Genomic DNA, 24,718 nt, shown 5'->3' on the forward strand with positions numbered 1-24,718 from the left:
GATATGCAAGAAAAGGAACAGCTGCAGTATCTGATGAGACAACGACCAACAGGTGCCCAAGTAGATGAGAGACACTAAGCCACGTACTCGTGATGTGCCACAGACCTAAGGAAGGATAAATACAAAGAAAAAAAGGCACTGAAAGGTAAGAATAACAGAAGATTACTTATCAGAAATAATACAAGTGAAAAAGATAGTGGAGTGATATATTTGAGCATCATCATCTATGAAAACTCATTTTGTACACATACAAAACAGCAACTAAAAAAAGTGAATAAATCCATGTTCATCCTCCCTCCAAACTAAAAGACATTCTTTATTAATGGTTTTGGGCAGACTGAAAGCTTGTAACATAGACAGTTCATAATTCTTAAAAGTATTACAGACTACAGTAGTCTTTAATAAGAAACAAAGTCCAATACATAAGTCGAGGGAAAAAGGGAAAAAAATGTACAATACCTAATTTTTTCTTCAGAATCTTTACATTTTCAAGTTCTTGTTCCAACTCTGTTACGTTATATTCCACTGACGAAGACAGTCCTAGTGGAAGCAAGCACGTTTTAGAAGTGAAACAGCAGAGCTCAGAACAGGCAGCCTTCACAGTTAATGAAAACACAAAAAACACATTGCCAATCCTGATTACTGATAATGAAAACAAAGGCTGCTGTGATTCACAGAAACATACATCCACTTCCGTACCCTGAAAAACTTCCAAGTTCTTGCTGATTAAACACTACATGATTCCTAGAAAAAGTCTTTCTCTGGTAAAATTCTTATTTGATCTATTATTAATTTTTAATTAATTACAAAAGTATCACGTGCTTATAATAAAAAGTGAAAGATCAAAATCGCCTCATCATCCCACCTCCCGAATGGGACAATTTGCCAGCAGCTTGGGTGATGCTTTCTTCATCTGCAAGTACATACGCACAGATCCATATTTCATCATATTCACAGTCTTCACTATATATTTTATAAGAATAGGGAAAATCAGACATTATTTCACCACCTGCTTTCCTAGTTAATGATATGTCCATGCTGACAAACAGCCCCAACTTAACAGCCGAATAAATATTTGAGTATGGACATACGTCAATTTTATCCAGAATTATTCTGTTTATGAATATTCAGGTATTCTTCCATTTTTTTGCCACTATGAACATTCTTCTAGACACATACAGCACATTCTGGTTTTAGACTGCAAAGTCAAACAATACAAGCACTAACACTTTTAAAAGGTATTTAAAGGTTACTTCCCCCTCAAATGCTGTGACTATAATAAATTACTGTAGTGACTTACATTTCTAGCAGCACCTCACTGTAACATGTGTCTGGCATCAGACGACTGGCCCAGCTCTAGGCTAATGCCAGTGCTACAACCTCAGTGCTCCGAGCGCCCACTTTAGGTAGGCCGGGCTAAACTGTGTTTGGCAGGTTAGGTATTTTCAACTTGCAACGGGTTTATCAAGAGGTAACCCATCATAAGTCAAGATCTATGTTTTCCAGTCTTCCCAGCAGTGGATGTTGTAACTCTTGAAGTTTTGCCAGTATGAAGGGCAAATGATGTTTTCCCGTTGTTACTTTAACATGCATGCCCTATTCATATTTTCTGCTGTTTCTCCAATGCTTTGTATAGTTCCATGCATGTGTGCTCAGTCACTTAGGCGTGTCCAACTCTTTGCAACCTATGGACTGCAGTCCTCCAGGCTTCTCTGTCCATGGGATTATCCCTGTAAGAATACTGGAGTGGGTTGCCATTTCCTTCTCCAGGGGATCTTCCCGACCCAGGTACTGCACCCACATCTCCTGCATTGATAGGTAGATTCTTTATCAGAAACACTCAGGAAGCTCATTTCTATTTTATTTACTAAATTCTGAAATGAGCAAATAAACAACCCCCCACTACAACTGTACTTTGATAGATTAGCTTTTTCTCAATTTTTAAGATTTTTTCTTCATTATGTATTTGCTAATAAGATTTGGGGGCTCCTATAAAACTGTAGCATGTCCCTCACAAATCCCACCTTTTATCATTACATCATGACCCCCACTGTCCTTAATGCCTTTCTTCATATTCATCTCCGCCTTTCAGACATATTGATAATTTTCATTAGACCAATATTCAATGTCTACATTATTACAATACAAATTTTATCCACTGCTTACCCATGTAATATACTACCATTAGCTTTCCTTTCTTCCATTTTTCTTTTTTACTCCCAGAATTAATCTTTTTTTCCATTTGCTTAGCTTTTTATGCACTTACCACTAATTAAAAGCTAAACTTTCCTCGCAAATGTCTTTATTTCCTCCAGCAGCAAGCGAAGAAAAGATGAATGGGAGGTAATTTTTTTGAAACTATCCAAATTTATTTTTCTGGGCTCCAAAATCACTGCAGATGGTGATTGCAGCCATGAAATTAAAAGACGCTTATTCCTTGGAAGGAAAGTTATGACCAACCTAGTGAAGTGAAGGGAAGTGAAGTCGCTCAGTTGTGTCCGACTCTTTGCGACCCCATGGAATGTAGTCTAACAGGATCCTCCGTCCATGGGATTCTCCAGGCAAGAGTACTGGAGTGGGTTGCCATTTCCTTCTCCAGGGGATCTTCCCAACCCAGGGATTGAACCGGGGTCTCCTGCATTGTAGGCAGGCACTTTACCATCTGAGCTACCAGGGAAGTCCTTGGAGTCAAGGACCAACCTAGACAGCATATTAAACAGCAGAGACATTACTTTGCCAACAAAGGTCTGTCTAGTCAAGGTTATGGTTTTTCCAGTGGTCATGTATGGATGTGAGAGTTGGACTATAAACAAAGCTGAGCGCCGAAGAATTGATGCTTTTGAACTGTGGTGTTGGAGAAGACTCTTGAGAGTCCCTTGGACTGCAAGGAGATCCAACCAGTCCATCCTAAAGGAGATCAGTCCTGGGTGTTGATTGGAGGGACTGATGTGGAAGTGCAAAGTACAATACTTTGGCCACCTGATGCGGAGAGCTGACTCATTTGAAAAGACCCTGATGCTGGGAAAGATTGAGGGCCAGAGAAGGGGATGACAGAGGATGAGATGGTTGGATGGCATCACCAACACAATGGACAGGGGTTTGGGTGAACTCCGGGAGTTGGTGACGGACAGGGAGGCCTGGCGTGCTGTGGTTCATGGGGTCACAAAGAGGCGGACACAACTGAGCGACTGAAGTCAATATTAAAATTTGGTTAAACATAAATTACTTCTTTATTTAAAAAATATGAGGAATGACAAGGCATGTGACTTACAGAGACTTAAATTCTCATCTTCTGTAGTTGTCAAGTAATAGTTAATGCAGGAAAATCAAGAAATCACAAGGGAACCTTTCCCTTTAGTGTTTACAGATTTATTACTATTTATTAGTCAGGATAAAACTACTTATCTGTCAGAACTGTGATGCCATTGCTCCACTGTCTGCCAGCTCCCAGTGATGGCTCTGAGCAGTATGAAGCTCTTCTTCCTGCTAGGCCTGAGTGCAAACTGCTTCTCATTACCCCTAGAGAACAGGTGGGCCCTTGTCCAGGTGTTAGGAGTCACTCTTGTGCTCCAGGCTGGGCCCTGGGTGAGCACTTTCAATCCGTGAGTTCCTGTCCTTTAGGACTGGGACATCTGCTTGATTTTGTCATCTCCTCCATCTCATTTTCTCTGCTCTCCCCACTTGGAATTCCTATTAGTTGGATGTTAAGATATCCTGAACTGGTTCTCTAATATTGTAACTCCACCTGATTTTTGCCCATTTTGACCTACCTTCTTTATCTTCCAATCCTTTAGACATATTAGCATTTCTAAATTTCATGGTGCCCTTTCTTTCACCAGTTATTCCATCCTTACGGAATCCTGGCCTTTCTCATGGATGCAGTCCCAGTCTCTCACAGAATACCAACGATACATTTACTTGCATGCGTTCTTATCCTGTGCATGCTCTGTCTCCCCCAGCATCCTTTACTGTGTGTTTGTTTTGGTTCCTACTTTCCTGGGAGAAGTCTTCCTCTTAAGTCTGGTGAGTCTGAGTTGTTGGTTCACACTTAAGAAGGAAACACTAAAATGACAATTTGATTTGAAACTCTACAACTGCAATAAGACTTCCTGTTGGGTGCCCCAACAGGGGTTCTTCACAGGCACCCAACTGCTAGGAGCCTGGGAGGCCCTCCTGGACAGACAGAATCCCCAGAGAAGACTCCTCTGATCTCCTTCTTGGGGTTTTAGAGCTCTGCTGTCCCAGCGAAGACAGCCGGGGCCCCAGGCATTTAGTCTGTAAGCACTCATCCATCCACCACTCCCTCAACCCATGCCCAGGCCACAGCTTTCCTTTCTCTGGAAAGTAACCCTGGATGGGGGGAGAGATGGGAGTCAAGCTCTTTGACGAGCAGGCTGCTCAGCCAGCCCCCTTGCCTTAATCCATCCCATTCAGCCCCACTTTGGCAGGGGTCCACTGCTGCCGCTTCGGGGACTTTCAGGGGCTCAGGTATGAATCAAGGACAGATGGTGCAGGATTCAACTTCCGTGGGTCTGCTGAACTAGTCGCTTCTAAAATTCTCTCAGGTCTGATAAATTTCAAAACATCTGTGTGGCCTTCTCCACTCAAGTTCTCCTCCTTTTAGGTCTGTGCTTGTGTGAAAACTCACCTCAAAAATAAGGAGACAGTTTCATGTAACCAGAAGTTTTCACACAGAGCGGGCTGCGAGGCGGGTGTTCCAGCGGCGCATCAGTGATACCCAGGCCCTGAGCCCCGCTGCCCACAAGCTGGCTTGTGGCCGAGACGGATGCCCTCCCTCCTTTCCCGTGATTTCGTGACTCCTGTTTACTTTAGTTTGCTTACCATTTCTTCTTTTCCCAGCAAGTGGAGTTTCTGTTTATTCTTTTCCCTCATGTAAAGTTGACACTTCAGTGGTTACTTTCTCATCCTGAGCACACTGACTTAAGACTTACATTTGTTTCCACATAAAACCCCACAGGGAAACCTTACTAGGCAACTGATCCCCCACCAAGGCGAAATTTCACAATGCTTTTCAGAAACCATCCTCTCACTGCTTTCCACCCACCCCTCCTAAGCCATGGTTTGTGCTGAGGTGGTTTTAAAAATCCTTAGTTTGAGATTATTACTACATTCTTCCACTGGTATGGAGCTACCGTGTCCTTAATGACTACAACAGCACCTAGTCACCAAACATACTACTCTAAAATGAATAAATGAATGAATGCCTTTTTCTGTCTTAATAGGTACATGACATTTTTAGAAATGCATGAATTTTTAACTGCCATCTTCCCTGCACCCTTGAGACTCCAGAGTACTCAATAATCCTTAACAGGTGATAAATGGGAAGTTTAATTCTTCTCTCTCTCCTTTGTAAGTGACTCTTCTACGTCAAAGCCAGTAAACCTGTTTTTATCATTATCATTATTAGAATTCACGAATCCAATAGGATAACTGGATCTTTTCAATTTCTTGCTAATAATCTTACCTAGGACTCTGTTACCTTTTTAATGTACACGCAACTCTTTCCTCAGCTCATTGACTGTTTCTTCTATTATTTATTTACTTTTTTCCTGGTTGTTCTTTTTTCTCCCTCTAGATGTTACTTAGATTAGGTATATTAACTCTGTAGTCCAGTTCTATTATTTCATTTCTGATTTCCTTCTCTCTCTTGTTTCTCTCACTTGATTCTACCAGATGACTGATTCAGTTTTCAGAAGAACTGTATCATTTTCCCACTGCTGCTGTGACAAACTACCATAAACTCAGTGACTTAAAGCAGCGTGGACGTCTTGCCTTCTGTTCCAGAGGTCAGGAGTCTAACCCAAAGGCGGGGCAGGACTGCGCCCTCCGCAGACCCCAGGGAGAACCGGCTTCTGGAGACGGCCAGCCCTCCTGGGCTTGGGGGCCTTTCCTCGGGTCACTCCACCCTCCGCTTCCGCGCCACGTCCCCTTCTGTGACCGCCTGCCTCATCGCTCACTCCTCGCGCTGCTGTGGTGACACGGCGCCTGCCCACCAGAGCACCCAGGATAATGCCAAGCCCCTCACTGAAGCACAGTGCACAGCCCCGTCCCCATGCCAGGGGACACATGCACAGGCTCTGGAGGTGAGGACTCGGACGCTTCCGCGAGACCCTATTCTGTCTATCACAAGGACCACCTCATCTCTTGCCTACTAAATTTTAAAACTTATCCCCACATTCTAGGCAGTCCTTTTTCTGCTCCAGTGACATCTCTTTGATAACCTGTACTACTTTGGGGGGCTGAGTACGAATCCTCCTTTGTCTTTCCCAACAGCTGACTTCAACCGGAAACACAGTCTCTAGATGCTCACCTCGGCCCTCACCTCAGCCCTGAGCAAACACCACGTCCAGATCTGCTGCTCTTGCTCCCTCATCCCTCTCCAGGCAGACCAGCCCTCAAACAGTGACAGACATCTGCAGGCCAGTAACTGGTGTTCTTGGGGACTAGGGATGAACCGGCCAGAAACACCGACTCGGGAGGAAGAAGACTCAGTGCTCTGGCGTCTCTCGGGGTGCAAACAGCACTCCTTTCTTAAAGGGAGAGAGCCTGCAGAGAGGGTTCAGCCAACGGCACAAGGCAGCTCGGAGCACTAAAGCCCTCCTGTGCAATCAGAAAGCTCCAGTCCTACCTAGGTCTCTAGGGACGGGAAGGACTGTGCCCTCTGCACTCCCACTCTCACTACCGGCCGTCACTGAAGAGACAGAAATCCAATACTCTCCCCTCCTCCCCTTTGGAGAACCTGAGGTCTTGAAAGCACTGAAATGTTACACACTATTTCCAGAACTCCTGAGTTTTTTTGCTTCCCAATATATAGTTGATTACAGAATGGAGGTAAAGATAGTATAGAGGTATTCACATAGTGTGCCCCAAAACTACTATACTGCTACTACAAATTCAGAGTTTCTGGCAGCCAAAGCAAGACACTTAAGTTACAGAATTAATGGACACTTCTGTATCACAAAGAGATTTACAGTAAGACAGCAAAGCATTATAAGATTCTCAAGTATCTTTGCATTTAATAGTCTTAGAGGTAAGAATATTTTACTTTTCATTCCATTTCTTTATAAATTATATGTATGTATCTGTAGCTAATGGTCATTTAACTTCTACACCTAATAAATTACAAATACAATCCCAAACTATGTTTCATCCCCTATGCTTGTAAAGAAAAGCATAATTCCAGTATCCAGTTCACTGCTAGAAATAATAATCTGATGACTATTCAGAATTTTGAAAGGGAATCAGAGTAGATAAAGTATTCCTGCTGTTAACGTAAAATTAAAAGACATAAATGCCTACTTTGTGGGTGTGATATCTAAAAAGCTCAGTACAGATGTCCAGGCCAATCAAAGTTTTCAAAGGAAAAGAACTAAAGTGATGTTTCTGTAACACTGTTTTTATTTTTTTTTGATGACACAATGCTAGGCACACAATAGGTAGTTAATAAACACTGAGTGACCTGCACACTAAAATCAAGAATACATTCTTGTCTTACATTTAGATCTTTAATCCATTTTGAGTTTATTTTTGTGTATGGTGTTAGAAAGTGTTCTAGTTTCATTCTTTTACAAGTGGTTGACCAGTTTTCCCAGCACCACTTGTTAAAGAGGTTGTCTTTTTTCCATTGTATATCCTTGCCTCCTTTGTCAAAGAGAAGGTGTCCATAGGTTCATGGATTTATCTCTGGGCTTTCTATTCTGTTCCATTGATCTATATTTCTGTCTTTGTGCCAGTACCATACTGTCTTGATGACTGTGGCTTTGTAGTATAGTCTGAAGTCAGGCAGGTTGATTCCTCCAGTTCCATTCTTCTTTCTCAGGATTACTTTGGCTATTCGAGGTTTTTTGTATTTCCATACAAATTGTGAAATTATTTGTTCTAGTTCTGTGAAAAATACCATTGGTAGCTTGATAGGGATTGCATTGAATCTATAGATTGCTTTGGGTAGAATAGCCATTTTGACAATATTGATTCTTCCAATCCATGAACACAGTATGTTTCTCCATCTGTTTGTGTCCTCTTTGATTTCTTTCATCAGTGTTTTATAGTTTTCTATGTATAGGTCTTTTGTTTCTTTAGGTAGATATACTCCTAAGTATTTTATTCTTTTTGTTGCAATGGTGAATGGTATTGTTTCCTTAATTTCTCTTTCTGTTTTTTCATTGTTAGTATATAGGAATGCAAGGGATTTCTGTGTGTTAATTTTATATCCTGCAACTTTACTATATTCATTGATTAGCTCTAGTAATTTTCTGGTAGAGTCTTTAGGGTTTTCTATGTAGAGGATCATGTCATCTGCAAACAGTGAGAGTTTCACTTCTTTTCCTCTCTGGATTCCTTTTACTTCTTTTTCTGCTCTGATTGCTGTGGCCAAAACTTCCAACACTATGTTGAATAGTAGTGGTGAGAGTGGGCACCCTTGTCTTGTTCCTGATTTCAGGGGAAATGCTTTCAATTTTTCACCATTGAGGGTGATGCTTGCTGTGGGTTTGTCATATGTAGCTTTTATTATGTTGAGGTATGTTCCTTCTATTCCTGCTTTTTGGAGAGTTTTAATCATAAATGAGTGTTGAATTTTGTCAAAGGCTTTCTCTGCATCTATTGAGATAATCATATGGTTTTTATCTTTCAATTTGTTAATGTGGTGTATTACATTGATTGATTTGCGGATATTAAAGAATCCTTGCATTCCTGGGATAAAGCCCACTTAGGAGAACATAGGCAAAACACTCTCCGACATAAATCACAGCAAGATCCTCTATGACCCACCTCCCAGAATATTGGAAATAAAAGCAAAACTAAACAAATGGGACCTAATGAAACTTAAAAGCTTTTGCACTACAAAGGAAACTATAAGTAAGGTGAAAAGACAGCCCTCAGATTGGGAGAAAATAATAGCAAATGAAGAAACTGACAAAGGATTAATCTCAAAAATATACAAGCAACTCCTGAAGCTCAATTCCAGAAAAATAAATGACCCAATTCAAAAATGGGCCAAAGAACTAAACAGACATTTCTCCAAAGAAGACATACAGATGGCTAACAAACACATGAAAAGATGCTCAACATCACTCATTATTAGAGAAATGCAAATCAAAACCACAATGAGGTACCATTACACGCCAGTCAGGATGGCTGCTATCCAAAAGTCTACAAGCAATAAATGCTGGAGAGGCTGTGGAGAAAAGGGAACCCTCTTACACTGTTGGTGGGAATGCAAGCTAGTACAGCCGCTATGGAAAACAGTGTGGAGATTCCTTAAAAAACTGGAAATAGAACTGCCATATGACCCAGCAATCCCACTTCTGGGCATACACACTGAGGAAACCAGATCTGAAAGAGACACATGCACCCCAATGTTCATTGCAGCACTGTTTATAATAGCCAGGACATGGAAGCAACCTAGATGCCCATCAGCAGATGAATGGATAAGGAAGCTGTGGTACATATACACCATGGAATATTACTCAGCCGTTAAAAAGAATTCATTTGAACCAGTCCTAATGAGATGGATGAAACTGGAGCCCCTTATACAGAGTGAAGTAAGCCAGAAAGATAAAGAACATTACAGCATACTAACGCATATATATGGAATTTAGAAAGATGGTAACGATAACCCTATATGCAAAACAGAAAAAGAGACACAGAAATACAGAACAGACTATTGAACTATGTGGGAGAATGTGAGGGTGGGATATTTCAAAAGAACAGCATGTATACTATCTATGGTGAAACAGATCCCCAGCCCAGGTGGGATGCATGAGACAAGTGCTCGGGCCTGGTGCACTGGGAAGACCCAGAGGAATCGGGTGGAGAGGGAGGTGGGAGGGGGAATCGGGATGGGGAATACGTGTAAATCTATGGCTGATTCATATCAATGTATGACAAAACCCACTGAAATGTTGTGAAGTAATTAGCCTCCAACTAATAAAAAAATTAAAAAAAAAAAAAAAAGAATACATTCTTATTGTCCTTAAAAGAAATTATGGTTTTCACTAAATGACTAGATTTTCATCTGGAATAACACAATTTTCAAAGACATCACCACCTTTTACTGTATATCTCATTACCTACATGAGAAAAGTAAGCTTGTCTGGGCAGAATATTCCAGTATAAAAGGAAATGATGGCTCTTGTAAGGAATCATGACACACCTCAAACAAATATTGGAATGTTATACAAATTTAAGTTATAACAACAAAATCATCAAAATATCCTAAAGAACTGTATTATCATTACCTTATTTCAAAATGAATCTAAAATGTTCAATGTCAGCATTGTCTAGTCAATAAGTCAAATTGGTAGACAAAACCTGTTTGGACTAGTCATGAAAAATAAAAAGGGATTCTCCAAGAAAACCACAAAGCAGCTCATTTAAGGTCAATTTAACGGTATTATTCTGTTTTCCTTCCAGCCTCAACATAAGATTTCACTACCTCAAAGGAAATTGTAAGAGTATCTATTTGCATTCCCCCTAGGTGATTGGCAGTTCACCACCAATTAGTTCAAAATTACACTGTTACTAGCATGCAATAAAAACAACACCTTTCATCTTTCTTACACAGGTAAGACCTTCAGAGCCAATAACTTTGATCAAATGAGTATTTTTGATCCTGCCCCACCCGTCTCTTTGGATTCAGGAAAACTAATAGCTGACGGCAACTTTTCCCAGCTTTATTCTTAAGCTGAAAAACTAGTGTGGCATTGAAAATATTTTGTTCCCAAGATAACAGAATTTCCCAAAGTCCAGCACTTCAGCAATTAAGCTGTCCTCACACCTTTTCTTAATATGTAAGAGAGCCTTAACTGACATGTATTCATATATTAAAGGACAGATGCTATTTACTGTACAATATATAATGTTGCATTTCTAAAAACCAATATAAATCTCCAAATGATTATGTAAATAATTCAAAGAATATGAAGCAATAAAACAATCTCCCTAAACAAATCAATACCCTAAACAATCCAGGGTCCTAAACTTAGTCTCTAATGATTACTACTTGAAAATAGATCCCTCTGGTATATACCTTATTGTTTCATTTAACTTTTAAATTTAGTGTATAGACAAAAGAACGCTAGTTATAGAATCTATTACCTAAGCAATTCTTTAAAATTTTGATTATATTTAGTACTTTGAACTGACCAAAGTTATCTCTGTCACCAAGAATGTGAGGTCACTCAAATACTTTTCATTATTCCTAGTCACTTAGACAAACGAGTTTGTTGTTAAAACCCAAGACTCCTAATAATTCATAGAATGAACAGTCTCCATTCCCTAAGCAAACACCAATTACTATACACCATAAAGCCACTGGTGATTAGACAGACCCCACAAAGCTTTTGAAAACTGAAGCCTGGACATGCAATCTCTAAAACATCTACCTGGGCATGAACAAACACTATTACCATCTACAGAGGAGACAGACAAGTCATACACTCAAAAACTCTACTTCCATTTCTATTCCCTTTGCAATGCTAACATTTGTTAAAATAGTTTCTGTTTACTTCTGACATATGCACAAAAATATGGCTAGTTACTGAACCAAGTAATATGAGATTTTTTTATATCCAACACAATTTTGAAAATGCAAAATACTTTCATTATAAAATGATCACAGACAATATGCAGAATAGTAAACAACTTTAGGAACATTACATGAAACTCTGTACAATGAAAGGTTTGGCCCTTTTTTTCCCTACTTCAGCTACAAGGTAGTGGTGTACCTTAAGCCAGATAAGGTGTTAAGATTACTTTACACATTACTCTTGGGAACACCATCATCACCTGGGTGTGGTTACACAAGCAGTTCATGTGCATTAAACTCCTCTTCTGCTAACAAATCTGGATCGTCTACACAGAGCAATCTCTCTCAGTTTCAAAGAATACATGATACTTGACTCTTGAATTATTCCAAAGTATTCTTCATCTACTGATACTGTATCTCTTCAGTCATCTCATTTCATCCCTTCTTCATCTCACTATTTGGGCCATATTTTATTGTCATGGAGTGATTATATAGCCCAAGAAGCTGAATACATTGTAACAAGATGTCTCCTACAGTTTCAGACCCTTGGACCCAAATGTCAGTGTCTTACTAAAAAGAAACCATTTAATTAGTATTACCAGTAGAATTAATATTCTTTTTGTTAGTTCATAAAGTCAAGATATTACTAAATCCTTTCTTCTATCACAGTATTGCCCCCCAAAGGGGTCATTCAGTGTCAACAATCTTTGCTATGTATGTTCCTGATGAAAGTCAGTATCTGATCAACTTCAGACTATCTACTATTCCCAGAGTCTGGTAAATCTGAGAAACTCTTACATCAGTGGTATAACCAACATAATAACCATTGCAAGACTATAAAAGAATGCCGAGGGGAAGTCAAGATGAGAGTAATGCAGAGGACATGAGATGAAATCCAGTGCGTCCTTACACTATTGAGGGTGGTATGTGAAAGACATCAGACAGCCAACCACATTTCCAGTGACGATGGGAAAGCCTCTGACAGGACGCCACCACTCTGAGCAAGCACAGACTGCCTGGTAAACTTGGCTGAGGGATAAACAACAAGATTCTAGGACTACAGGTTACTGAGTTCCACAAAAAATGAGGATGTGTAGGGGTTTTTTTCAACCTTTTACTTTTCATAATACTAAGATACAACAAAAATGAAATCAGTACATCTTCTGTGCTCTTAAGAATAAAGAATTAGTACAAACCTCAATGGAAAAAGCTTTTAAAAAGATTAGAATGAAGCAGGAAAGTAATTGCCACCAAAGGTGATATACTAACTTTTTATCATGAAGATGAAAATAGTACATAAAAAATGGAATTGAATCATTAAGTTCAAAGGCTATAATATTTTTAAATAAATCACATTCAAAGAACTGTGAAGGTTTTGAACTTAAACAACAAAAAATAATTCCTGTTCATTAGGTACTTCTAAAGTTACCCAGTACACCCATAGGCTATACACACGAAAGCTAATTATTTCAATTAATGCTGCCGCATGACTTAAACATTTAAACAAGCTAATGTATATGTATCTTAATCCTGAGAAGGAATTACAAAAGATTTTCTACCAAGATTAATGTAATGGGACTTTCTGTTGGGCTACTCTTCAGGGGTCCTGGAGTAGAAATGGGTTGTGACTGCTCCAATTTCATGGCTTAACAATAGAGGGAAAATCGCTTTATTTCTTTTCCTTCACTAACACCAAACACACGGTCTCCAGCTCCTCGTCTTGGCTTGTCTCCAGAGGTCTCTACAATGGGCTTTTCTAAACACTGTTCCATGTGGTGGTTTTTTATCCTATCACCAAATTTCACTTCTTCATTCTTCACATCTATGGTAAAATGACGAAATCACTGTGTGTGCTTTTCATCTGTCCACTTACTCCCAACCCACCACGTGCCTGGTGGTATCAGAGGATCAGGAAGAAAACCAGCATACACCCCTGCCTGCCAAGTCCCTGCTCCAGGCAGGGAAAAGGGCAGGATGAGAGATGAGCAGGACATCAGTGACCGGAAGGCACTGTGGAAACAAGGAAGGGGAAAGGGAAAGAAGTGCCGGGGGAGGCAGGCCTGGCAGCACTGGCCGCGGGGCTTACCGTGGGAAGGCCCATGGGGCAGGGGCCCGGCGGGACAGGCCCTGTGCGGCAGGGGCAGCAAGGCGCCCACAGGAGCTGGGGGCAGCCGGGAACCCACGAGTGAGGGAGGGCTGGCCCTCAGCACTCTCCTGCCTCGCAGGCCGAGGATGGGCGCAGGGAGCCGACGGGGATCTGCACCAGCTCAGCCAGCAGGGACTGGCCGTCACTCAGATCAGGGAGGCAGCGGGGCAAGGGGTAAAGCATGGTCAGATGCTGGAGAGGCTTTGAAGCCAGAGGCGAGAACTTTGCGAAGGAATCCACAGAGGAATGAAGAGCCGCCAAGGAATTCACCTGGGCACCTGGAAGAACGGGTCTGCCACCTGCAGGAGCGGGCCCATGTGAACAGAGGCCTGTGGAGCTGACTCTGGACAAGAGGTGCTCAAGGCGCCCACTGGACAGCCCAGTGGGGTGAGCACTGCACACCCGGCTTGCAGAGCTGGGGTCAGCAGCCTCAGGGCCAGGGAGGGCAGGCAAACAAAGTGGAGCACCAGGACCGAGGCAGGGAGGGGCGGGGAAACCCAGCGACGCAGGCTGAAGAGCAGCCGCCCACCACCTGGGAGGGCGAGGAACGTGCAGGGGACAGAAAGCCGGGTGGAGTAACGGCATTTCCAGGAGAAAGGAGAGCCAAGATAAGGACGACGAGTCACAGCCAACATGGCACCAGCACTCTGGTAGTCGCGGAGGCGGGAGTGAGCTCAAAGCCTCACCTTTGAGCAAGGCTGTATAGATAAACTGGTCATAACATGTCACTAACGTACCGCCCTGGATCAAAAACTCACACAACTGTGCTTTGACCTCTAACGGGAGGAAAGGAGCTTTCTGAGAGAGTTCCCAAGTTATAATCCTCAATCAGGCTCGATGAAAATTTTCCACTTCTTTCTTGGATCAACTGATTGGTTTTTTGTGGACACTTCCTTTCCTTACTCTTTTACTTGTTCTTTCATTCTGTTGAGAAAAATCAGAGTACTTTCCTATGCTGATGGCAGTGAGCCAGCTGATTCTGTGAGAGAGGTGGCAACCCAGCCGGAGGTCTGTCCTGCAGCCAGGGAAAAGAGACGCGGGCCGCTGCACCGGAGAGGGCCAACCATAGCCTTGGTCCAGCAGCGGGACAGCCAGGCACAGCGTACGCAGAAGAGGCAGCGCACGCAGGCAAACCCAGGCGAGGGGGCAGAGTTCTGACACAAGAGCTTCTGTTTTCTTGACAAAACAGGAAGCAAAGTATCAGCTGAGAGTGACCGTGAAGAAGGTCTGAGAGAAGAGAAGACATAGCAGTCGTCTGGAGACTGTCTGGTCAGACAGGAAGAGAGACGTCAGGCGGCCACAGTCAGCGGGGAACAGCCATGAGGGCAGAGAACATGCAGAGCAGGCTGGACCGAGGCTCGGAGAGTGTGAAGGGGCCTGAGCACGCACAGGGGCACTGGCTCTGACGACAGCCTGGCACTAGCGCGACTATGATGAGGCCTGGGGGCGACTGGAACGCGGGGGCAAGCGGCGGTGCTGAGAAGTCCCGAGGGTAAATACACGGCACGTGTGAAAAGTGTCAACAGTGGGTAACTGTGGGGAGTGAGCCGGAGAAGCCAACTGGGCTCACGACGAGGCCCGGGCACCAAGCCGCGGAGCGGACAGTTAGGAGCGAGCGCTCAGGGGCTTCCCAGAGGTGGGGCTCCGAAACCACCGAGGACCGCAGGCGCGTGGAGAAGAGGCTCGTCAAAGAGCAGACGGCGCCGTGTCCCCTCACAGGGAGCAGGCCTCGCCTGGGAGGTGAGGGTGACTGGGAACAGAGAAGTGGCCAGTCAGGTCAGGGCCTACAAACGGACTCAGCGCCTGACGCAGAGCAAGGGCAGCCCAGGCAGGCTCCAGGAGCAGTGCCGGCAGGTGAGCGGCAAGCAGGACCCCACTGGGAGCTGCTGGGAAGCCGAGAGTCCTCAGGACAGAGAGAAGGCCGAGCGCTGCGGTCCTGCCGCCGGGTCCACGCTCCGCCCCAGGGCTGGCGCAGGGTGTCCTGGCGGAGGGGACAGTGGGAACCGGGGGCAGAAACGGGCCCAAGCAGACAAGCGGACCAGAGTCTGAGATCACAGGACAGCCCCTGCTCCTCGGCCGGACCAGAAAGAGGCCAAGGGCAAAAGGCACGCTCGCTCCCGCCCTCTCCAGTGCCGGGACTGCATGGGCTCCTCCTGCTCCAGAAACGCACACGCCTTCCTCCACTTCTTGTCGGGTCCTTCAGCACTGGACGCAGCCTTCAGGCAGTCTCACCATGTCTCTCCCTCTTCTTCAGTTAACTAGCCCACAGTCTCAAGACTCGGGTTCTAAATTCACGGGCACGCTGTCTGGTGCTTAGAGAAAGCAGCATGGTAAAGGGAGGAGAGAATGGGGCAGGCTGGTAGCAGGACGGCTTCTCTGTAACAGTGCACAGTTAGCTTTACTCTGTTACTGTTAAGAAATAACAACACTATTAACAAGCACAAAACCTCTAGCGCCGAGCACCAACGTGGAGCAGTGGAGAAGTCACGGGCAGGCAGTGCATCACAGAGCTGTGCTGATGAGCTAAACACCAGCATGGAGGCCGAGCTCAGGCATGTAGTGACTACCACAACAAGTCATCTTATCTTCCAGAACAAAATAGTGTTGTTCCCACACTTAAGTCCCTTTTGATATCAAGTATCATGTTTTATCAGGTAGCCGTAAAGCTGGGATCAGAGCAAACCATGCAGATGTCCCCAAGCTACACGCAATGCCCGTCACAGCCCACAAGCACCGAGAAAGCACAGCCAGCACGCCCTCAGAAAACACCACAAGTTCTGGGGTGGGTCACCGCTGTAAGCTGTAGTTTTTAAAATCTTCTACTCTATCCTGAAATTCTTTTTAATAGCCCAGAGTGAAAACTTAAACTTCACTTTGTAAAAATAATTTAAAATACATGATAATTCTTACAACAAAATATATGTGACAGAGTACTACATTAAATATATTCCATGGGGTGACTGCCGTTACTAACCTCCTAGTAGTACACGTGTGCTCAGTCACGTCTGACTCTGCAACCCTTTGGACTATCACCCACAGGCTCCTCTGTCCACGGGATTCTCCAGGCAAGAACACTGGAGTGGGTTGCCATTTCCTCCTCCAGGGGATCTTCCCAACCCAAGGATCAAACTCACACCTCCTGTGTCTCCTACACTGCAGGCAGATTCTTTACCCACTGAGCCACTGGGAAAGCCCTACTAACCTCCTATGATCTACATTTTCTTAAATAGCAAATTACAAAATAGGGTTTTGTTCCATCTTGGCTTTTCTTCCTTCTGCACAACTGACAAATATACTTACTGAAGCTCATAACTCTTAATCTGTATTAATCAAAATGTCCATTTTGCTTCAGAACCCTCTATATTCCACCTTCAACAGTCCACAGTGCTAACCAGCAGCAAAGAGCAAAGCTTTATCTCAACATATCCCAACACACAGTCTCACTGGAAAGATTCTTAACGACCACCGACAGTCAGAAGTAGTGCATGGCCTCCCGAAATGGCAGAAAATAAAAGTACACTTAGCACTGGCAATCATATCATCTTTTTTTAAGTCTTTACTGAATTTGTTACAATATTGCTTGTTTTACCTCTTGGGTTTCTGCCTGCAGGGCACAGGGGATCTTAGTTCCCCGACCAGGGATCAAACCTGCGTCCCCTGCCCTGGAAGGCAAAGGACTGCCAGGAAGTCGCAGATCATATCACCCTCAATCCCCTGCAAGCTACACCATTACTGAGTTAGCTGGATGTCCTGGTTACTTTGGCTTTGCCTCACTGTATCCTACCTTAAACTCCCGGCAAGTGTTTCCTCTTCCGTTTCCTTAGCTCTAACGGAGCCACTTTTTATTTGAGGAGCTAAGGATCTAGAGACATTCTGGAGAGACTTTTCTTCCTCCACTGTTGAAGGACACAGTGAGAAAAGCCTACATTTTGGGGTTTCTTTTGATTAGCCTTACTTCAAATTCTTTAATTCACAGAGCAATGTATTTTACCCTTCCTAGATCTGAGCCTCCTGATCTGTAAGACAGAATGATATTGTATATAAGCTGAGACATAACCCCACACTGCAGGGGGCAGCTAGACATGGATTCTGAATGATCCAGGCAGATTTAGTATACAATGGCGTGATTATCTAAATAAGACAAGTTCATTACAATATTAACTACTTTAATGAAATATTATAAAGCTGACAGTATTGATTAAAGTTATAATTCTTAAGTTAAATAGGTTTAAATGTTAAAATAGCTTTAATAAAGTTAGAAGAACAAAAGATACATGTAGTTCCAATCTAAAAGCTATCAGTATCAAAGTATATAATTATTACTGAGAAGAATTCTCTAGAATAGATACAATCCAAAATTCTTTGATCTAAGAATGTCTAATATCAACATTTTGGGGTTGATGATTTAAATTCACTATCTGTAACTGAAGAAAGTAGATATCTTTCTTCCCATTTCTCAATATTGTGTAGTTAAAGTAACCTTCCATTTTATACCTATTCTTGAATTATGATTGTAAAATATAGTTAGCTATTAATAATCTGATCTTGGTGGGAGGTTTTCAACATTTAAAAGAAAACTCCGTAGGAGAAAAGAGTGCAGGGTGAAAATCATTTGAGTAAAATAAAACATTTTACTATGTCATTTCTCTGTTAAACTATCATTACTCTTTTCTTTACTGGTTCATCATTTGAAGCCAAAAATGATCCGTAACGAAAATTTAAATTTTAAAGTCTTTGACAGGCTTATGTGGTTATCAGCTGGTAATGAACAGTATCCCAGAATGAAGACAGAGTTCCTCAGTACAGCAATCTAATCTGGCCCCTTCTCACAGAAGAAACACCGCTTTCTACCAACAGGAGAGACACAAGGAAGGGACGTTACAGCCGCTCAGACAGACCTGCAACACGCCAGTAACTCTAAGTCCTGACACCCGTCATGCGTGAGGATCTGGTGGAGGACAGACACGCCTCAGTGTCTAGGCGCTGAACTGACCCTGCCAGATCACAGCGACTTTCACTGAGGGGGGACCTGACCCAGCTCCTCAGCACACCTGCCCTCACCTGGGAAGTTCACGTGCTCCTCTTACGTCTCAGCCTCGGGCAACAGCACAAGGGACTGAGGGGCTTGTCTTTCTCCCCTCAATTATCCATCTTTTTAGAATTAACTAATGTTTTATTCTGGTCTAAATATGTAATAAATATAACAAATACATACCACTGAGTCGTCTCTGGAGTGCTTCTTCCTCGAGGGTAATGATATAAATCTGCTCATCCAGGTCTTCAAGAATCTAAATGTAAAGCCCACACTATTGAATAATACATTACAAAAGCAGTGTTTATGAGAATATTTAGGCTACTTGGCCTATAATTTAGACAACCATTCAAAATTAATAAGAATCTAAAATAAAAATGCTCAAACTATTCTATTTTCAAATTAAGTAAAAAGTCTTAGTACAGAACTAAGCAAATTGAAAGCTGATTCTCATAAAATCTACATACATCTAAATTGGGGTTGTTTCAGTTTAAAGAATGAAAGAACTCTGCAACTCTCTCCAAGGCACACAAATGCAAGCATTCTAAACATCCAAAAAACTGAATGCAGTAGTCTCTTCGTGCCCAAGCCAATTCTCTGGAGCTGGAAGGAGCAAATCACCCAGTCCAATAATGGTTTCTCATCTATTAATACATTAACCTGCACAATGTGTAGAACAAGAAATCCATAAATGAAATCACTACCGTTCATACTTTCCATTTACATCATCTTCGTATACTAAAAGATGTCCACAAATATTAAACACTGGGATTATGAAAATCACCCCACAGACTGAACCCTAGAGACAGAGTGCTGAATACACACACTCACTACCAGAGCATACAACGCTAGTAAAAACAACCACCAGAAAAACCCACTCATCAACAGCCAATTTATATGGGATATTCTTTGCACTGTCTTCATTGCTGATAAAACCTAAAAGCTTTATTATCACAGGTGGGAAATTTATTATCAGTTTGGCCACCTGATGAAAACAACTGACTCCTCAGAAAAGACCCTGATGCTGGGAAAGATTGGAGGCGGGAGGAGAAGGGGGCAACAGAGGATGAGATGGTTGGATAGCATCACCAACTCGATGGACATGAGTTTGGGTAAACTCCGGGAGTTGGTGATGGACAGGGAAGCCTGGAGTGCTGCAGTCCATGGGGTCGCAAGGAGTCGGACACGACTGAGCAACTGAACTGAACTCATCACAACTGGCCTCCCTGAGCCAATCCTAAGTATCTTCCTAGCTCTGGAAAAACTCTGAAAGAAACCCAGAGCTGTTATTAATGTTGTGTCCTTCAACCCCAAACTACTTATTTCTCAGCAAAACAATAAACTGTGAGTTGATGGACAAAACAAAAGGATGGAAATCCTATATATTAATACATATATCCTTTCTTGACGAGGCATTTTCAGAAAAAGGAGTTTCAATTATGCAATCCCTATCAAGTATCAAGCAATCCAATAATTCCCAGTATTTGAACAAATATTGATGGCCAAGAGCTGAAAACAAAATAAAATAATAAAATAAGAATATATAGTAAGAAACAAGTAATTGTAAGAGATGGCCATCTTGTGAACCCGGGAGGAACGGGAAGAAGTGGGGGTCCTCCCGCAGCAGCCGAGGCCCCGACACTCCCGTCTCTGGAGGAAGAACGGGTCCATGGAAGCCCCAGGGGAGGCCGTGAACGGGGCCAGTGAGGGCTTTGCTGAGGACACGACACACTCGTGTGTCTATGCGAAGACCCAGGTGGGGGCTATGAATGGGGCTGAGTCATCCAAGGCAGACTTCGTGCGTGGGGAGAGCATGGGCCACACCTCTGTGGGCCACAATACGAAGTTCCTTTTCCACCAACGTTCTCACCACTTTCTACTGTTCTACTGTTTGGACCACAATAGACACTTTTTACTGTTCTCAGGTCTAAAACATACAAAGGGGCCTTCCCTGGTGGCTCAGCCAAAAAGAATCTGCTTGCCAAACAGAAGACCTGGGTTAAAGCCCTGGGCTGGGAAGATCCCTTGGAGAAGGAAACGGCAACCCACTCCAGTAATCTTACCAGGAAAATCCTATGGACAGAGGAGCCTGGTGGGCTACAGTCCGTGGGGTCACAAATGAGTCAGAAATGATTGAGCAACTAAAGAACAACACCACACACGAAGGATTTCTTCTCGCTGTGCAGCTGCCCACTGACGGCTCACCACCATAGGGACGTGTTGGTGTGAGTGAGTGACAACGAGAAGCACAGGTGTCTCCGTGAGGGCTGGCGTGCTTCATCCCATCATTCCACAGCAACCCTGTGAAAAACAGACTGCTCTCACCCCACCCTGTAACATGCCACCAAACAAAGGTCCGGCAAAGGAAAGTTATCTGCCTTCAAAGCCTGTGCTCTTAGCCAGTCTGGGCTGATGGGGACCTAAATATGGATCGGACTTAAGTCCTTGACTTCAAACAGCTTATATTCTATGTTCAGGAAAGACATGAAAAAAAAAATTATAGAACTGAAATCAAAGTCATAAATGAAGCTAAAATAAAATGTTACAGAAGTTCGGAGGAAGAAAGATTCCCAGCTTCTGTTTGGGAAGGAAAAAGTCTTCACAAATGTTTTTGATGGTAGTAGCATAGTACCTGGTAGCTTCATTTACCAAAAAGAGAAAAGGCATTCAGATCAGAGCAAATGACAAGCAGAACACCCAGGCGGGGAGGTACAAGGTTCCCTCAGCAACAGAAGGGCGCAAACTCTTGTTCTTATTGTAGCACAAGCAGTGGCCCAGAGTCCCAGCTCCGAGAAGAGCCTCTGGGTTCCAGCCCTGCCCCATCCTCTCAGATATGTGATCTTGTACAAGCTAACTGATCTCCCTGAACTGCAGATAATTCAAGCATAAAATAAGAACACCATCACCCAACTTATGGGCTTATCATCAGGATTAAATGAAATTTTGAAAAATGAAATTAAATGAAGTATGCAGTGCACACACACAGCAAATACTTAATTACTAAATACATAACCATTATTACGAGATGTTAAGAATAAGAAAAGTCTGAAGATGTTATTAACAACAGACAAGTTTGGGAGAAAATAATTTTGGGGAGGGGAGATAAGTAGTTTGATTCTTTATCTGTTGTGTTTTCAACTCCATGGGGTATTCAATTATAGCATTTAAAATATACTGTAGTTTGTATTCATTATCTTTTTCTCACTAGAATTAGACATTTAGAAGTGAGGTGGAAGTGGCAGAATGCTCAGGAAAACAGAGCAGAGCCCATTAGCCCAAGGATAGAACTTGAAACATTTGCCTAGTTTAGGGGGCAGAAAGTAGAAACAGAGAGAGAGATCAAAAAAAAAAAAAAAAAATATCCAGAGAATTAGTAAGAAACTAAATGAATGCCGTGTCACAAAACCTCTTTAAGAGGGAAGCAAATTTCAAGATTTAATAGCATGTGTATTATATATGAGTGTGTGCACATTTACATAGCAGGTAAAAAAACCTGTTTTTATTTTTAAAAAATATGAAGATTGCCATTAAAAAAAAAACGTTCAAAATTAAGCAAACATTTCCTAAAAGAATGTCTACTATGATATTCTCAGCTTCTTTCCCTTGATGAATCACCCTGACAAGAAAGAAAACATATAACCACGATAATTTAATAAGTACAACTAGTGAAACACAGACAAAGGGGAATATGGAAATGCAAAGCGAGAAGCTTCACTATCGTAGCTGAGAGAAGTGAGGCAGGGTTCAGGGCTGGTGTCAGAGCCAGGGCTTCAGACGCTGCCAGGTGGCCGAGGCAGGCAGGAGGCAGTGGCGAGAGCAAGGCCCTCGCCAGGCCTGGGAAAGGGGGAGAATCCAGCATATTCGGGCACAGCACGTCAGCTGGGAGACTGACCGGAATCACAGACACCAGGGAGGCCACGGCAGGAGGGGTGGCTACCGGTAAACTCAGGGTGGACAGGGGTGAAAGGCCTTCTTACATGTGCACAGTTTACACTGGAGTATGTAGGCAATGATGATCCAGGAAAATAATGGACGTGACAAACTCTCCAGATATAGGTAAGAATTATTTTCATAGTTAAATACTTGACAAAATAGCTACAAGCCAAAGTGTGTGTGTGTGTGTACAGTCGCTTCAGCCATACCCAACTCTCTGTGACCCCAGGGACTGGAGCTCACCAGGCTCCTCTGTCCATGGGATTTTACTGACAAAAATACTGGAGTGGGCTGCCACTCCCTCCTCCAGGGGACCTTCCCAACCCAGGGATCGAACTTGCATCTCCTGTGTCTCCTGCAATGCAGGCAGATTCTTCATCACTGGGCCACTGAGGAAGCCCAGAAGCCAAAGCAACTTAGGAAAAAAATCATCAAAACTACTATCAACTGAAAATTATTTTAAAATGAATATACAGTATTTCTGATATTAAAGGGAAAGGTATAATTCAATTAATCAAGATATAATATGCAGACAAATTTTCAGGAAATAACTGCTTTATAATTCAAAGAATATATATAGTAAAGTTTGAAACATCAAAGAGTCACTATTTGATATAAGATCAGTTCAGTTCAGTTGCTCAGTCATGTCCAACTCTTTGTGACCCCATGAAATATAAGATAATGGACACTTAAAAAACCTCTAAATATCTGTACATTTTGTCTTCAAATCTGTTAGAAGCATTTTTACCTGTATGCCTATACTGTGCATTTCAAGAGCAAAAACAAATTTGTTTGTCAAAGATGAGAAAGATGAAAACAATACAATAGCAATTTGGGGCATCAACATATAAAAATATTCTGTTTCTGAATGCTAGTTTAGAACCTGAGAGATGTTCAAATGTGAAAGTGTGCATTTAACAGACAAGACGCTTTAGGACGACATACTCACTGTTGGCTTCACCAGCAGCTGCCCCATGACAGTGAACATGCGGGAGAGGCCGACTGGAGTGCACACTGCAGAACAGAGAGCCTCCTTCAGAGTTAGGAGAAAAACCGCGGGTCCAAAATGAGCCAAACTTAAAGCCTCCTGCCCTGAGAAAACGCCTGTTTGAAGCCTGTCACGGGGCTCCTCAGTGTCACCACTAAAGAAGCTCTAGGGGCTGGCACATGGAGGGTGGGCATTCTTGCACTTAAGGGAGACTTGTGAAGACCAAGGAGGGGCAGGAGATGCCAGACTCCAGCAGCTGAATAATAACAAGGGCTCTCACTTCAAAGAAATCAAAGAAAACCAACCAGAAAACAGGCTGCATTTCAAGTGTCAATACTAACTGAACTGGGTACCAGACAAGACTACCTGAAAGTGACGACGATAAACTGACATCATTTTACCTACATTATCCGTTTATAGTATCTCTGAGATGTGCTGTGATGCTTTAAGTAAAACAAAACATATTGTGAAGAAAAAAAAAAGACCACAAATTCATCAAACAGAATTTGACAATTACCATTTAAAGGCAGAAGGTGGTGCTGTGGCCGGGGCGGGGGTAGGGGCAGCAGGGAGAGTTGGGGAGCGTGTCTGACTCTGTCTCTCCCTCCCTTTCTCTCTCCAACTCCGTGAGAGAGGCTTTCTTTAGAGAAAACCAAAGGTATCTTATTGTTTCAAGGTTTCAGTTTATCAAAATTTATCTTGAACAGACAAAAAAAGCCAACTTTTTAAAAAATCCCCAAGTTGTTAAAAGAATCTCATCAGGAAACTTGCCCATAATTTTCTAGAACACAGAACAACTCTGCTTTACCATCAATATTATGTCAGAAAAATACTTACAGAGAAGTAACAAGCATCCCATCAATGATATACAGGAATATAAATAAGGTAGGTAGAACTCCCAGAGATCTGTTTAAAAATGTAAATATTTTAGTACATCCAAAATACTGTGCATTAAGACATAGACTGACTATAGATTAATGTATAGTAAACATCATAATTGCCTATTTCGTCTACTAAACCATGTAATTTCTAAATTGTACAATAAAAAGATCTAAAACAGAAGAACAGGAA

At 42.6% G+C, this 24,718-nt stretch overlaps 1 protein-coding gene across 5 annotated transcripts in view; it reads right to left on the bottom strand.

Annotated features, from left to right (window-relative positions):
• Nucleotides 1–24,718, bottom strand: part of LMBR1 (limb development membrane protein 1) — a 134,300-nt gene that overhangs the window by 35,855 nt on the left and 73,727 nt on the right. For all 5 annotated transcript variants that reach the window (XM_043871948.1, XM_043871944.1, XM_043871945.1 and 2 more), the window contains 4 exons: nt 24,485–24,553; nt 23,609–23,673; nt 18,910–18,982; nt 460–540 (listed from right to left, as the gene is read on the bottom strand). In XM_043871948.1, the coding sequence (XP_043727883.1) occupies nt 460–540; nt 18,910–18,982; nt 23,609–23,673; nt 24,485–24,553 (288 nt within the window). The remainder of the gene's footprint in view (nt 1–459; nt 541–18,909; nt 18,983–23,608; nt 23,674–24,484; nt 24,554–24,718) is intronic.

This window comes from Cervus elaphus, chromosome 18 (genome assembly GCF_910594005.1).
Source record: "Cervus elaphus chromosome 18, mCerEla1.1, whole genome shotgun sequence".
NCBI lineage: Eukaryota > Metazoa > Chordata > Mammalia > Artiodactyla > Cervidae > Cervus > Cervus elaphus.